The sequence below is a fragment of the Oxyura jamaicensis genome, chromosome 4 (genome assembly GCF_011077185.1).
Source record: "Oxyura jamaicensis isolate SHBP4307 breed ruddy duck chromosome 4, BPBGC_Ojam_1.0, whole genome shotgun sequence".
In the NCBI taxonomy this organism is placed as follows: domain Eukaryota; kingdom Metazoa; phylum Chordata; class Aves; order Anseriformes; family Anatidae; genus Oxyura; species Oxyura jamaicensis.
The window spans coordinates 41,248,745-41,261,780 of record NC_048896.1 but is presented as its reverse complement, the minus strand read 5'-3'; the positions used below and the strand labels follow the sequence as shown (position 1 = coordinate 41,261,780).

Here is a 13,036-nt window from a genome sequence, read left to right as displayed (position 1 = left end):
TTTTTAAAAGATATTTTAGTAACAGCAACAATAATAAAATACTATAAATTCCATATAAAAGTATGATGAAGTCCTTTACACAGTGCAGTCATTCATACCTAGTATTTCAGCAGTATAACAATTGCATATAATTAAAAGCTAGGTACCAGTTACCTTGCTATAAGATATTTAAAGCACAGATAGTAAGCTATGTTCAGAATAGATTTCTACTTCTCCAGTCCTAATCCTAGTTAATAGTTTTGACTTAGATTAAGCTATTTTTATTCTTGTGGTCCACATGAAATTGGATAAAATGCAAATACAAAAAAGAACAAAGTTCTTACAAGTTTTGTGACATATTTTGTGTTACTATTATGATGAGGAGAAATGAAAGCCATAAATCCAGTCTGGCCCTGTTTTGAATAGCAGGCTTGACTTAGAAACCTACTGAGAGCTCTTCTGACCTGAGTTATCTAATGATCCTCATAAATACCAATGGTCAAATTTTCCTTTTTAAGTATTTGCCTTGTTTAAGCTGGAAAAAATAAAATATGAAACTACTAGAAACAGAGCTTCATGGTACAAATGAATACAGATGAGGACTTCTTAACCTAAAGTAACCTAAACCAACTTCTATTGTGGATAATCACTCATAGCAAGGTCAGTAAGACTGACCAGTTTTTTCTTATTTTCACAACCTTTGTGGTCTGTAAAACTCAGCAATGTAACTTGTTTTACAGCATCAACGATCACATGAAGATCCTGCAGCTCTAAAATTCAGTTTCTATCAGGTGATCACAGCTGGACCTCGAGCCCCTTCTGAGCTTAGAGCTCTCCAAAAGAGATGCCTAGCACCTGGATGGTATGCTACACATATTGAAAGATGGCTAACTTACTTCCCACCTTATCAGGTGAATCAGACTGTAACTTGACATCCTAAACTTAGATATATAATATACTAAAAGATTACCTTAGTAATAGTCTTGCCTAACGAGTGCTGATCCTCAGGGGGTATCCTAGGTACACTCTAACATGCTTTAAGACATTGATTATTCATAGCTATTGTCTAATTAGTTGATCTGACATTGCTATGGATATTGTGTATTAGCACCATTCAGCTGGAAACTTCGTCTGCAAAACAGATCAGAATGATCTGGAAGTTCAGGAAACTTCATTGGTGCTCATTGAATGCTCTTGCACCCTGAACTGCCTTTAACTTACAGCTTTTTTTTTTCTTTTTTTTTTTTTAATTTTCTCATGCTTTCATCACTGTATGTCTGATTCTTTGTCTGTAATGTTGAGGAAAAGAGAACTAGGCATGCAGTGCTTTGTGGTCTTTTTAGTATCAGATATTCCATCAAGCTTCGCAAAAGAAAAAAAAAATGATGGAAAATAACGAGATGCTGCTCAATAATATTCCTGTCTTCTCTGAACAGTAACAAGTCTCGTCTACTACCAGGTGATATAAGCTGGAATATTGCCCTCTGTATGTGGGAGGGAAGGGGGAAAATCTCTTCAAAAGAGATTTGGTGCTTGAAGACTTTGGGGTATACACAATATTTTTTCCGTCTAAAATATGAATAACAGATGAAAATGGATGTGATCTAGTGAAGCTGTAACACTTCCATCTTTAAACGCATCAGTGTCTTCACCCAGTCCTTTGTTCTTTCATGCACTGCCACTGTGTCACCCTCCTCAGGCTATGATTATTGTAGTGAATAAACCTGTACCTTGCAAAAGTTCACACACTGGCCCACTGCTATCCATGTGCATGATTTTTAACACATTTCTAGCTGTTTGGACCCATAACAAATAGCATTTTCCCAGGCAGTTCCAAAGCATGGCTCAAAGGATAACAAGAACCACTGCCATCAAGGAGTCTGGACACAGCCAATTTGTTTTTGTGGGTGAGAGGTTTTAGCAATGTGGATCCAAGTCATGCTTATTCCATTTAGTCTCAAGAACAAAGAGAAAGAGCTGCCTCTGATTTGGTTTTGTTAACAATATAAATAAAGCTTTTGTGTACATCAGTGTGTTTGCCATCTCAGACATCACCAGTTTTTTAGATGAAATCGTAGTTTGCCTAATGATTCTTCTGTAACTGTTGGTGCTCCTAATCACCTACATATGGTGTCTATTGCCAAGCCTGAAAATCGTTGATATATCCTTTGTGTTACAACGAGTTGTTCTGTGTGTCTTTGAGTCTCAGAGTGTGTCTGCTTATGGGCCCAGAGATTTTGGTATAGATGGATCATAAGCAATCTGAAAATTGGATCTCCCATGTAAACTTCTGCTGGTAAACAACATACAAGTTGTTAGTCTATTTCTGGCCCTGTGTAAAATCAGGCCTCAAGAGATTTACATCCTAAGCCCTGAACATTGTCTGCTATACAAACACAGGCAGACAATATCACATGATCAGTATCTCCTTCATAGGTTTATTTCTGGAATAGATTTTTCTGACATTAACAGTGTGTCTGGCACTACTCCTCACCCAACATTTAAAGATAACTTTAACTGAGGGAGGTTGGCTGCAGCCTGAACCTTCTGTTTAGCCTGGAGTTGCTTAGCTGAGACAATTTGGCTGGAGTCCACACCTTCTGTTTTCCTAGGGTGTGCCAAAGAATCTCTGTAGCCTCTAGTTGGTGCTATTCTTCACATATTCTCTTTTGGGACAGCCTTGCAGAATTCATGAGATACACAGTACTGTCATATCATACTTGTATGAAATTTTCTACAACATTTTCATTAGTTTTTTTCCAAAGTAACCGATGAGTACTGAACAGTGCACGTCATCAGACAGAGTTTTGCCAGATTTTGCCTCCCACAATGATGGTGAAGAACCAGCCCTGATAGCTTTATATTTTATCTGTTAAAGTATTAGGAGTTAACTTGCATTGCAAAAGCAACAGCATATGGTAGGTTATATCCAAACTTTTTAGCAATTTCAGAGAACTGCTGAAGCATGAAACAGTTGCATAAGCTAGACCTGAAAACAGATCAGCTTAGAAATACAGCCTTATAGAGCCTTTGTTCTCAAAAAGGGCTCTTCCCTGGGGTATCCAAAGCTATACACAATTTTTATTGCTGTCTAAATTGTGGAGTATCAACATGTGCGAGTTGAAGTCTTAATAGCTCTTACAAAGTCAGTAGGCATATAGTAAGTGGTAGAAGTTGCAACAAGGATTGGTGAAGTTCCCTTTGTTATCTTCTCCCTGAAAGTGTCAGAAATTGAAATCAATTTCCATTGGCAAAACTTTTTCTTACACATCTTTTTTTTTTGGGGGTGGCAGAAGCAGGAATGGCCCAGATATTTCTATTTGTTTGTTAAATACTGAAGAAGAAATTTCACTCCTTTTCTTTTGGATGGAAATATTCCCCACTTGGGATCCTTTTTGACCGCTGTGCCTTTCAGAGCTTACTTCTTAGTAAAACAGCAGGTTCATTTTTGGACTCAAGCAGTCATAATGCATCTGATTTGAAAGACTTCTGGGATGAGCTACTGCTTTCTGAACAGCTTGATACTTCACTAATCCACATCTCTAAATCCACATATGGGCAATTCCAAAGACTGATCTTTCAAAAAAAAAAAAAGACATTTTCTCCCTTTTGATTATGCTCTGAAACCTTATAGTCTTGCAAACCTAATAAGCTTCATCCAATTCTGGAAGCAAATCATAGCCTCTGTCCTTGCATAAAGAGCAAGCTTCAGCACTGCATACGGAATGAGACCATTGAACCGTCTGCAGATTTGTAGCCCCCCCTCCTTTTCATCACCAAACATGATGGAAAATGTAGAGCTGTTTCCATGACAGGAAATGAATGCTTGCCTAATCCATTTTGGTGGGTCATGATACTACATTTGATATAATCCTCACGTAGTGTTTATTTCCATGAAGATTCATGTCCAGGTAAAAGGGTAGCCCTATCTGAAGTAGACGAGTGTGACTGCATATATGATCAAGCAGTTACAAAAAGAAGAAATTGCTTACCAGCACCTGGCTTTCTTAGAGATGTGTTGCACATTCTGTATCTACATGCCTGTCATGATGTCTTCTTTACCTTCGTTCATATTCTCAAGTGTTTTTCGTAGTATTTTGTATTCTTTTATAGTTTCCGAAGTGAGGCATTTCACTTAACATCCACCTACTCTTTTCTGTCTTTTTGGTCATTTCCAGTGACAAGCCTTTCAACATGACTGTAACATATATTTGTATATTCCTGTGTCTGTGAGAATTAATAGGTTATTTCTTCAGACACTAATAGCTTTTTTTTTTCTGGACAAGTCTCATTCAGTTTCCTGCAACATTTCTTATATTTCTAGGTCCTTCACTGCTATTTCTCTTTTGCCACAACAGCTTCCAATTTAATATCAATTTAATATTTCAGATTTAATTAACATGTCATTATCCTGCTCATTAATGATCATGACAAATAAACCTGGACCAATTATCTAGGACATTTCTCACTGTATAATGAATGACTTTGACAGAGGTAGAAGTTCCAGTTTGAAACTTGACATAATGAATTTTAAAATAAACTTCCATTTATTTTATTTTTTCTAGTTGCTAATTATTGATGGACAGCAGCTACGAACTGACCCATCTACCGTAATGGATGAAGTACAGAAATTTCTGGGAGTCTCTCCTCATTATAATTACTCTGAAGCCCTAACGTGAGTTAATTTTGTCATCATTATTGCTTGTTCATATGTTCCTAAAATACCAGTCAGTCTGTAAGTAAGGACACTACAAAATAAAGCCTCTCGTACTTCTCCTCTCATGTGAGTGTAGTAGGATGTATTCATTGGTGTCTGGAAAAGAGCACAATTCAGGGTTAGATTTCCTGGAAATCATACACGGAGTTTGACTGTTACTGGAGTAGACATTTGACAAATGGGCAAAATAAATATTGCTCTGTGAGAACTACATGTGAATTTTGAATGAATAAAAAGGAGTTTTATTTCCATCAGCAAATGGAACATAGAACACTGACATGCATAAGGAGAAAGGAAGACTTAGTTTCTGTTTTGGACATTAGCTGCTAGATTCAACAGTATCAATCAAGAATATGACATCTACTCTGTATGTCATAAATACACATGGATTCTGACACTTAGATTTGGTTTCCCTTAAAGTAAGATTGATAGGATTACTCTTTTCAATAGGAGTCTATTATCTGTCCTTGTAGGAAGCTCGCAGAAAAGAATGTTTTCATTTCTTAGACATTTCTTTATTTAATGGTTTCATCTAGTTGTATTCTATTCTCTTTTATGGCACAGGTAGCAAAACAGACTTTCATTTTCCATGAGATAGTCAAGTGCATTTTAAAGATATAAAGGGACAAATAATCCCTGAAGTTGAGTCTATTGAAAACATATTTCGTTTATTTGGCTTTTTGATTTGTTTTTGGTGATGGTGGTGGTAGCTTGTTTGTTTGTTTTTGTTTGATTGTTTTTGTTTGTTTGTTGTTGGTGTTTTTTTTTTTAATACTGAAGCCTTTGGCCTGGATTCTGTGAATTAATCCCATCTGCATCTAAGTCTATTGCATGCATTTTCCCTTATGTCAGCCTTTGTACCCAGGTAATGTTCACAGAAATAAAACAACTTTTTCCATTAGAGTGCGCTGATACCAGTTTGTCCCCTCAGCTGTTATCAGCTTGCTAACACCAGTAATTCATCTTTAAATGACTTCATTCTCACGTCTTTTTACAGAAGAGATACAAATTATACAAATTATTTTTACTCATAATTTTAAAATTGCAGTATAGCAATGTGAAACAAAAAAACACTTGGATTTGTGTATCCTTTATCCAAAGAATTAGAAGTGTTTTGTACCTTCTAGGTTTGTACTGTCCTGCCTGCAATGCATGCCAATAGTGTGTATTTTATGTATATTGGTATACCAATATACCAAATTTACAGAATGGGAGTGAAAGATTTGGAAGTGAACTGTAGGCTAAGTATCTTAAGATTCATGTTTTATAATTTGGGCAGAGATAACTAAGAGGAAAAAAAATGTGCATGGTTTTTACACTGTGCTGATGAAATCAACCAAAGTCCAGCTGGAAGAAGTGTTTTCCATCTTTGCTGTCAAAAGCTCTCTAGGGGAGAAGATGAAACCCATTGTTCAGCCCAGTGTAGCTGTCCGGTAAATGTGTTGCTTCCTGTTGGACTTCCAAACTATATGTCTGAAACAATGAACCAGCAGATGTTACCTATGTCTGTGTTGCAAGCAAAATCCCTGCCTTTTTTTCTACATACTTACTCGCCGTGGACTGTGTTCTTGGAAGACATGATATAATCCTTAAAATATGCCTAAAATTTGTGTCCAAAGTCCACATGTTAACATATATAGACTGCACATATGTATTTTTGTTACAGTTATTATACCAGTATCTCTGTCCACATTAAATCTGTCTTTCCCAATAGTAATCTTAATAATCACCTCATTGTATCATTAGCAGGTAAGATCTTCAGTGTAAACTTAAGAGATGCATCCTACTTGCAGCACCTCATAGCCTTTACATTGCAAGATGCAGTCTTTCCAGGATCATTGTTGGCTCCTGCCTCTCTCCTTTTTCTTCTCTTTATTTACTTCATGCGTTGTGTCTGCAGCCAGTTCTTAATGCCTTGCTCCTGTTAACTCCCCTCAGCTTCTCCATTTCCACACTTGTTTGATGCCTTTTTTCTTGAAATGACAATTTACTGGAACAAAAAAAATAGCTCTTAAGCTTACTTTATTTTATTTCTGTGTTGAAAGTGTACAAAATACTTGTTTCAGGTTTGATTCACATAAAGGTTTCTGGTGTCAGCTTCTGGAAGAAGGAAAAACCAAGTGTCTTGGAAAGAGCAAAGGTAGAAAATACCCTCCGATGGATACTGAGGTAAACCATTATACTCATTGGCATTATACAGGGATTTAGCCTCCATAAATGAGACACCACAAATGCAAAATCATAAGAAAGGAAAGGAGACAAAATCAAGTAGCCATTAATTATTTGACTACCTTTCCCTACAAATGAGGCCTTCAAGGTAGTTGTGGAGTGCACCATTTTTTTTAGTTCTTTATATCAAATGTGAAGAACTTAAGTGGTTGTTTGTGTTTGGGTTTTTGGTGTGTTTTTTGTTTGTTTGTTTGTTTGTTTTTAATTCAAAGTAGCTATACCGGCTTCAGAGCAATTCTTAATTTACATGTCTATCTGAGAGCAGATCAGATCCTTTGCTTTGACACCAGTGTTTGTTATGGACACCTTTTGTTTCTTGAAATTATCTGTGAAAGTTCAGCTGCTAATTGATGAGCTTTAACTTGTATGCAATAGATATCATAAAAAAATATAAATTGCATAGGAGAAAGTAAAGTTTTGACACAGGTAAAAGAAACTTTGAAACTAAGAATTCACAGCAATTACAGTACAGCATTTTATTAAATAAAAATATCTGCTTTTATATCCATCAGTGCAGGGCTTTTCTGTCAAGCTACTACAGAGATCACAATGTGGAACTGTCAAAACTCCTACACAAATTGGGACAACCTCTGCCATCGTGGCTGAGACAGGAACTACAGAAAGTAAGATAGCATTGAAAAAAAGGCTTTTTGAAAGCTCTTCCACACTTCAGTCATCCTACCTAAAGTCTCCAGTAGCTACCAGAAGGTCTTGTAAAATATAACTCTGCAAAAAAGAGTAAAATATAGAAATTATTTCCATATGCTGGCATGTGGATTGTGAAAATACATGTGTTTCTTAGACCTCTGGTGGGCCAAATCTTTCTCATTAACATTTCTGGGCCTGTGGACTTGTGGACTACTGTGCACATATGTGGAAATTAATTGCAGCTGGTATAAGCTTCAGAGTTACATGACCTGTCCAATTTTACAGTAAATATCTACATTTTTATATATCAATTTAAAAGTATTGTGTCTCCTGTAGGTTTTGTAGTCCAGTATTAGACTGCTGACAGTTTTTCTTTGTATTTGATTATTGTGTCTTGCATAAAATAAGAAAATTTAATGTAGCATAAAATGCCAAGTGTACTGCCATTGGAATCAGTTTGCTAATACCTAAAGGATATACTAATAAGGGTGAGAAGTACAGCCATCATACAATATTTAGGTGTGCACATCAACAAAACACATGGAGCAAAATCTGGAATCCACAGGCAAAAGCAGTATAGCAAAAGAAAAAAAAAATACATTTCCTATGATTATAGCCTGTAACAACAAACCCTTATAATGCAATAAGGGCCTTTTTCCATAATTACTGCCTAATTTTGCACTGACTGCAGTGGCAAAATACAGAATGTAGCCTGTATCTGAACAGAAATTTAATTGGTTATGTAAAGCACAAATGTTGCAATAAAACCCTTATGAGCAGTATTATACTTCAACAATTGTGAACCAAACTGAAGCAGTGCAATAACAGCCTTCACTCCTGGCTTCTATGAGCAGCCAAATCTGGATACAGCACTCTGGACATACATTGCTGTGAATCAGGAATGTCGCCACTCAAATGAAAAACTGGTAAAGAGCAGAAACAGATCCATGCTTAGATTGCCTTAATTTGCACCAGTATTTTTCCTTAATTTATTTGCCTTCAATCTATGCTGTGTATATTCCAAGAACCTTCAACCTGATCAAAACTGTAGCATCATGCAGTGACCTTCAGTTTATGTCAGCTGCAGAAATCTGTCTGTTTTACAGATGAAAATAATGATTCTGTTTCCAGACATTTTAATCAAATTTGGTATTAAATTTTAGAAAAAAGCTTTAGGAAAAAAAAAAAAAAAAGTATAATCATGGTAGAAAATTGGGCTCTAATCATGAAAAATATATATATATATATATCCAGCCTTACATTTTTGGTACATTTCAGTAACAGATCTCATATCAGTTTAAGTGTGAGATGAACTCAAATTAATAGTACTTAAAAGTTCAGAAAGAAGATTTTTGAAAATTTCAGCTGAGTATGGCCTTACTGGTTCTCCACTGAACTTTGGCTCTGAATGTTTTTAAAGGCATAGAGATAGCTACGGTACTAAATGCTATGATTTTTACAGTAGATCTGTACTATTATCATAATTTGGTTTAGGATGACTAGATAAAAACATGCATTAGATGGTGGAAAAACTTTCTATGTCTCAGTGCTGTTTTACAACATTCATGTAATCTCATAATTTAACTTTCAAGGTAATAGAATGAAAAGCAGTCTGTTACTCCCTAAACAGAAAACAGATGTTGAGATCCTTACTGCACCTCTAGCTGGTAAACTTTATTATTTATTGATTTTGTGTATGTAATACCTGGTTTTGATAGGCCTGTAAAGCAAAATTCTAGACCAATTTGCTGTATATAACAATATTCTTTACGCAGCACATTTTTGCTAAGGGAATATGCATGATCAATGATGAGGACCTACTAGAGTAGACATTTTTAACATGAACATCTTTATTATTTATTAGAGAGAATGAAAATTTACATTTCGTTTTAGATATTCACTGTCATTCTGATTTGGCCCAAAAGCTGACTTGTCTTAAAACACTCTTATTTGACAAAAGAAACACTCTGAATTCTGAATATCTGTAAATGCAAATTCTCTGCATGCTATGGACAGCTCATGTGTTCTGTAAGCATTTATATGGATTTGTTACAAGTAAATTGACTAACTGGAGAAAATACTTGGGTTTTTCATCCTGGCATGACTGATTTTACCATTTATATAACCTGATGTAACATCACTCAAACATTTTAAATAGAAGAAAAATGTATAATAGAAGAAAATTGGAAAAACTTTGAGCACTATAAAATGCCTGTGATCTTCACAAATTGAGTGCTTCCTACGTGCTGGAGAAATGAGCTTCAGCCACTTTGATAGCTCAGTCTTTGTTTTCAGAAGCTCCATTTCTGTCTTTCTCTGGGAAACCAAGGCCCCAGCAGAACTGGGACAATAAGCCCCACATGCACAGTCATGCCTTGGGTGGACTAGACTTGGTTTGGCAGCCACACATAAAGGTTGTCCTCTGGGAAGTGCCTTGGTGGCTCTGAAATCCTGGTGGAGGGGCTGTTGTACCATCCTAGTGCCCTTCCTAAGGTTGAAACAAAATGAATGAATCCCTAGGCAAATTTCAATGGATTCCTCTGCTAACTTCACCTGGGTCAATACTGTGAACAAAGTAACTTGACCTTTTGGCCCTGGAACTGTGTATCCAAAAAGGGCCTGATCCTGGATGAGTGTTAAGTCAGAGCTCCTACTGAGAGGCAGCTGCTAAGCATTAGCATTTCCAGAAGAGGTGCTGGAGGGGCAGCTTCTGGTAGACTAGGTGGGCTAGGCTCAGGCTCCAGAGCAGCAGAGAAGTAAAGGCAAACAGCTAGTGGTCTTTGCAGTTCTGAGTTTGACATACTGGTTTATACAAAGACAATATGAAGCCATGCTATTTTTCTCCAGAACTATTCTATTTAAAGATGTTCTTACATTTAACAGGAATCTTTAAAAAGCAGAATGACTTTTAATGTGCAGTCAGCTTGGTGAAGAATGAAGTCTGAGCAAAGCATGCAGACGAGCTACATGTGTTACTCTCCAGATAACAGGATGCATATGAGTACAGCTGAGTAAGCAAGTCATACAACATGAATTTACCTGGGAAAGTTTGCCTCTCTGTTTACAACTTCCCTACAGCAGTGTTTGATTTTCAAAAATAAACTATCATTATTAAAACTTTTAAAAAACAGTGATTTATCACAACAAATTTGTACTTGCTAGTCAAAGTCAGGTGTTTTACTGTGGTTGGTAACACAGCTATGGTTTTTGTTCCTGTGGTTGATAACTGCACAAGCAATTCCTTTAACAAAGGTTTGATTATGTGAGTTTCATGTTTATTTTCATAAATATGATTCTGAAATTTGATTTCCTCAAATATCTGTGCCATTAAAATCAATGTGTGAGTATGAGTAGAAAGGGACCATTAGGGGGTGTAAACACAGAGGCTAATATGAATTCACTTCACTGTTTGAACAAACATTCCTGAAATACTGTGATATATTCCCAGTTTTACTTGTGCAGAAAGAATTAGTTTCAATAATTTGCAGACTATCTTGTACAGAATATCCTTTTTCATTGCTTAAAGATGTGAAACTTCCTCAGGAAGAAATTAATTAGATATTTCAATGTTTATAGATGTAATACTCTTGTCATTCACATTGAATGAAAATTGATGGAAACATTTTTCTCAATTTTTTTTTAATAAAAAATAGATATTATTCTGATAGTGGCATGATATCTGAAGTGCAACAATAAACTCTGATAAGAAAATGTACTGATGTGTGGAAGTTATTTTTATGTTCATAAAAGTTGTCCTTTTCCAGGTTTGTTAGCAGCTTGACACTGACCTACAACACAACCCAGGAGCATGGGAGTAGCATGAAATGTTTTCACAAATGAAAAATATTGCTTACTCTCTCTGTGAGTGAATGTTACTGCTTTGTGCAGCTGCTTGTTTTACTACTTTTGCTACTCTCTTACTTTTTTACTTCTTGTGCCAGAAATTGCTAATGTGCTATAGAAACATTTCCAGAGCTTGGCTATTTGTAAGAGAACAAGCAGACTTTATTCAAATTATTTGCTTTGGGGATTCACTAGTTGTGCCAACGCATCAGCCTGCACAGACATGAAATAACTTTTTTTTAGGATAAATGTCTAAAAGATGGAACAAATGTCCCAAGGAAAATTTGCTGTTATCAATGAAATCAGAACAGAACAGAAAACTGCAGTATCTAGCTGGGCAAAAGCCGATTCATATCTTCATATGGGTGTAGAGAATACAAACCCTATGATAACAAAATATTATTTTCATTACAGAGAAATGATGTAGTATATACATTCAGAAGTCTAAGCTTCTTTTCTAATACCCATCTCTATAATCTCTAAGAGTAACAGAAATGGAACAGTAAAGAAATAGCAGAAAGGTACTAAGCAAACAGAAACGATCTTTGCTACAAATAACACCTGGCTGACCTCTGGATACAGTTTATCTGCTTTCATTTAATATTTCTTTTCAGTTCTTCCAACCCAAACCTCTTAAGAGTTTCTAAAGCAAAGGATGCCCTTTTTTGTGTCTGTGGACCACGAGGATGAAGAAAGCAAAATAGTCAGCATCAGCAGAGGAACAGGAAATGAATTAACAGCTGAAACCAAGAGCCAAGGAAACCTGAATAGAGGAGGAATTTAGAGAAATTAAGGGTGATTGATCTGAAAAGCATATTGTGAGTTTGATTATTCTCCAGTCTGCTTTCTGTCAAGTAACTTTCCTGTCTTTTTTAATAGTTATTTTCTTTCTTCAGTTCCTTTTTTCTGTTCTGATCCTCTCATTGTCTTGAGAAATTGAGACAGAAAAGGCTTATGTCCTGTTAATTGCTCAGCTATCTCCATACCTAGGAGAGCTGTCAGTCTAGTAGTGCAAGGTCACTACCAGATCTCTTCCAAAAGGTAGGAGTCTTTCCTAACAGATGTGGCCTAGTTCAACCGTGATGTAGGGGCTTCCCATAACCTTTATTATTCAGATCAGGGAAACGGACTCTTACCCTTAAAGAAACCTATTAGTCTCCTCCATTGTCTCCTCAAGAATGTCTCTGCTATTAAGTTTCCCGGTAAAGCTACTTTATTCAGCTCAATTCTGAACCCAATTTACTCTGGTACAAAAATAAATAAATAAATATATAAAATACAAAAAATATGTGTGTGAATGTTTATACAAACACGGTACATGTATTTCAGCTATCGACTGCTTTCTGTCATGCACTTGACAGAGTGGAGATAAATTTCTGTACACAAAAGGTGCAAGGTGAGAACAGCCAAGGCTCATACGGCACCGGCAGGACTGTTGGACATGGTAGGGCTGCATTTTGTCTCTGTACTTTTGTACAGTCCTAGCAGTTATCCCATGGTACTGCCGGACAACCATGTACTCGAGCTGGTGGTTTTTCCATACCCTGGCACACAACAGAGGCCAAGCAACCCGACAGCCCCAGCCCTGAACCAACCAATTCGCCTGCCGCACGGTTCCTG

At 36.4% G+C, this 13,036-nt stretch overlaps 1 protein-coding gene across 5 annotated transcripts in view; it reads left to right on the top strand.

The window, feature by feature from the left end:
* LOC118166146 (bifunctional heparan sulfate N-deacetylase/N-sulfotransferase 3) overlaps nucleotides 1–8,169 on the top strand; it is a 76,151-nt gene extending 67,982 nt beyond the window's left edge. For all 5 annotated transcript variants that reach the window (XM_035324795.1, XM_035324800.1, XM_035324799.1 and 2 more), the window contains exons 11-14: nucleotides 720–890; nucleotides 4,545–4,654; nucleotides 6,763–6,865; nucleotides 7,438–8,169. In XM_035324795.1, the coding sequence (XP_035180686.1) occupies nucleotides 720–890; nucleotides 4,545–4,654; nucleotides 6,763–6,865; nucleotides 7,438–7,557 (504 nt within the window). In that variant the 3' untranslated portion in view covers nucleotides 7,558–8,169. The remainder of the gene's footprint in view (nucleotides 1–719; nucleotides 891–4,544; nucleotides 4,655–6,762; nucleotides 6,866–7,437) is intronic.
* Nucleotides 8,170–13,036: the final 4,867 nt, after the last annotated feature.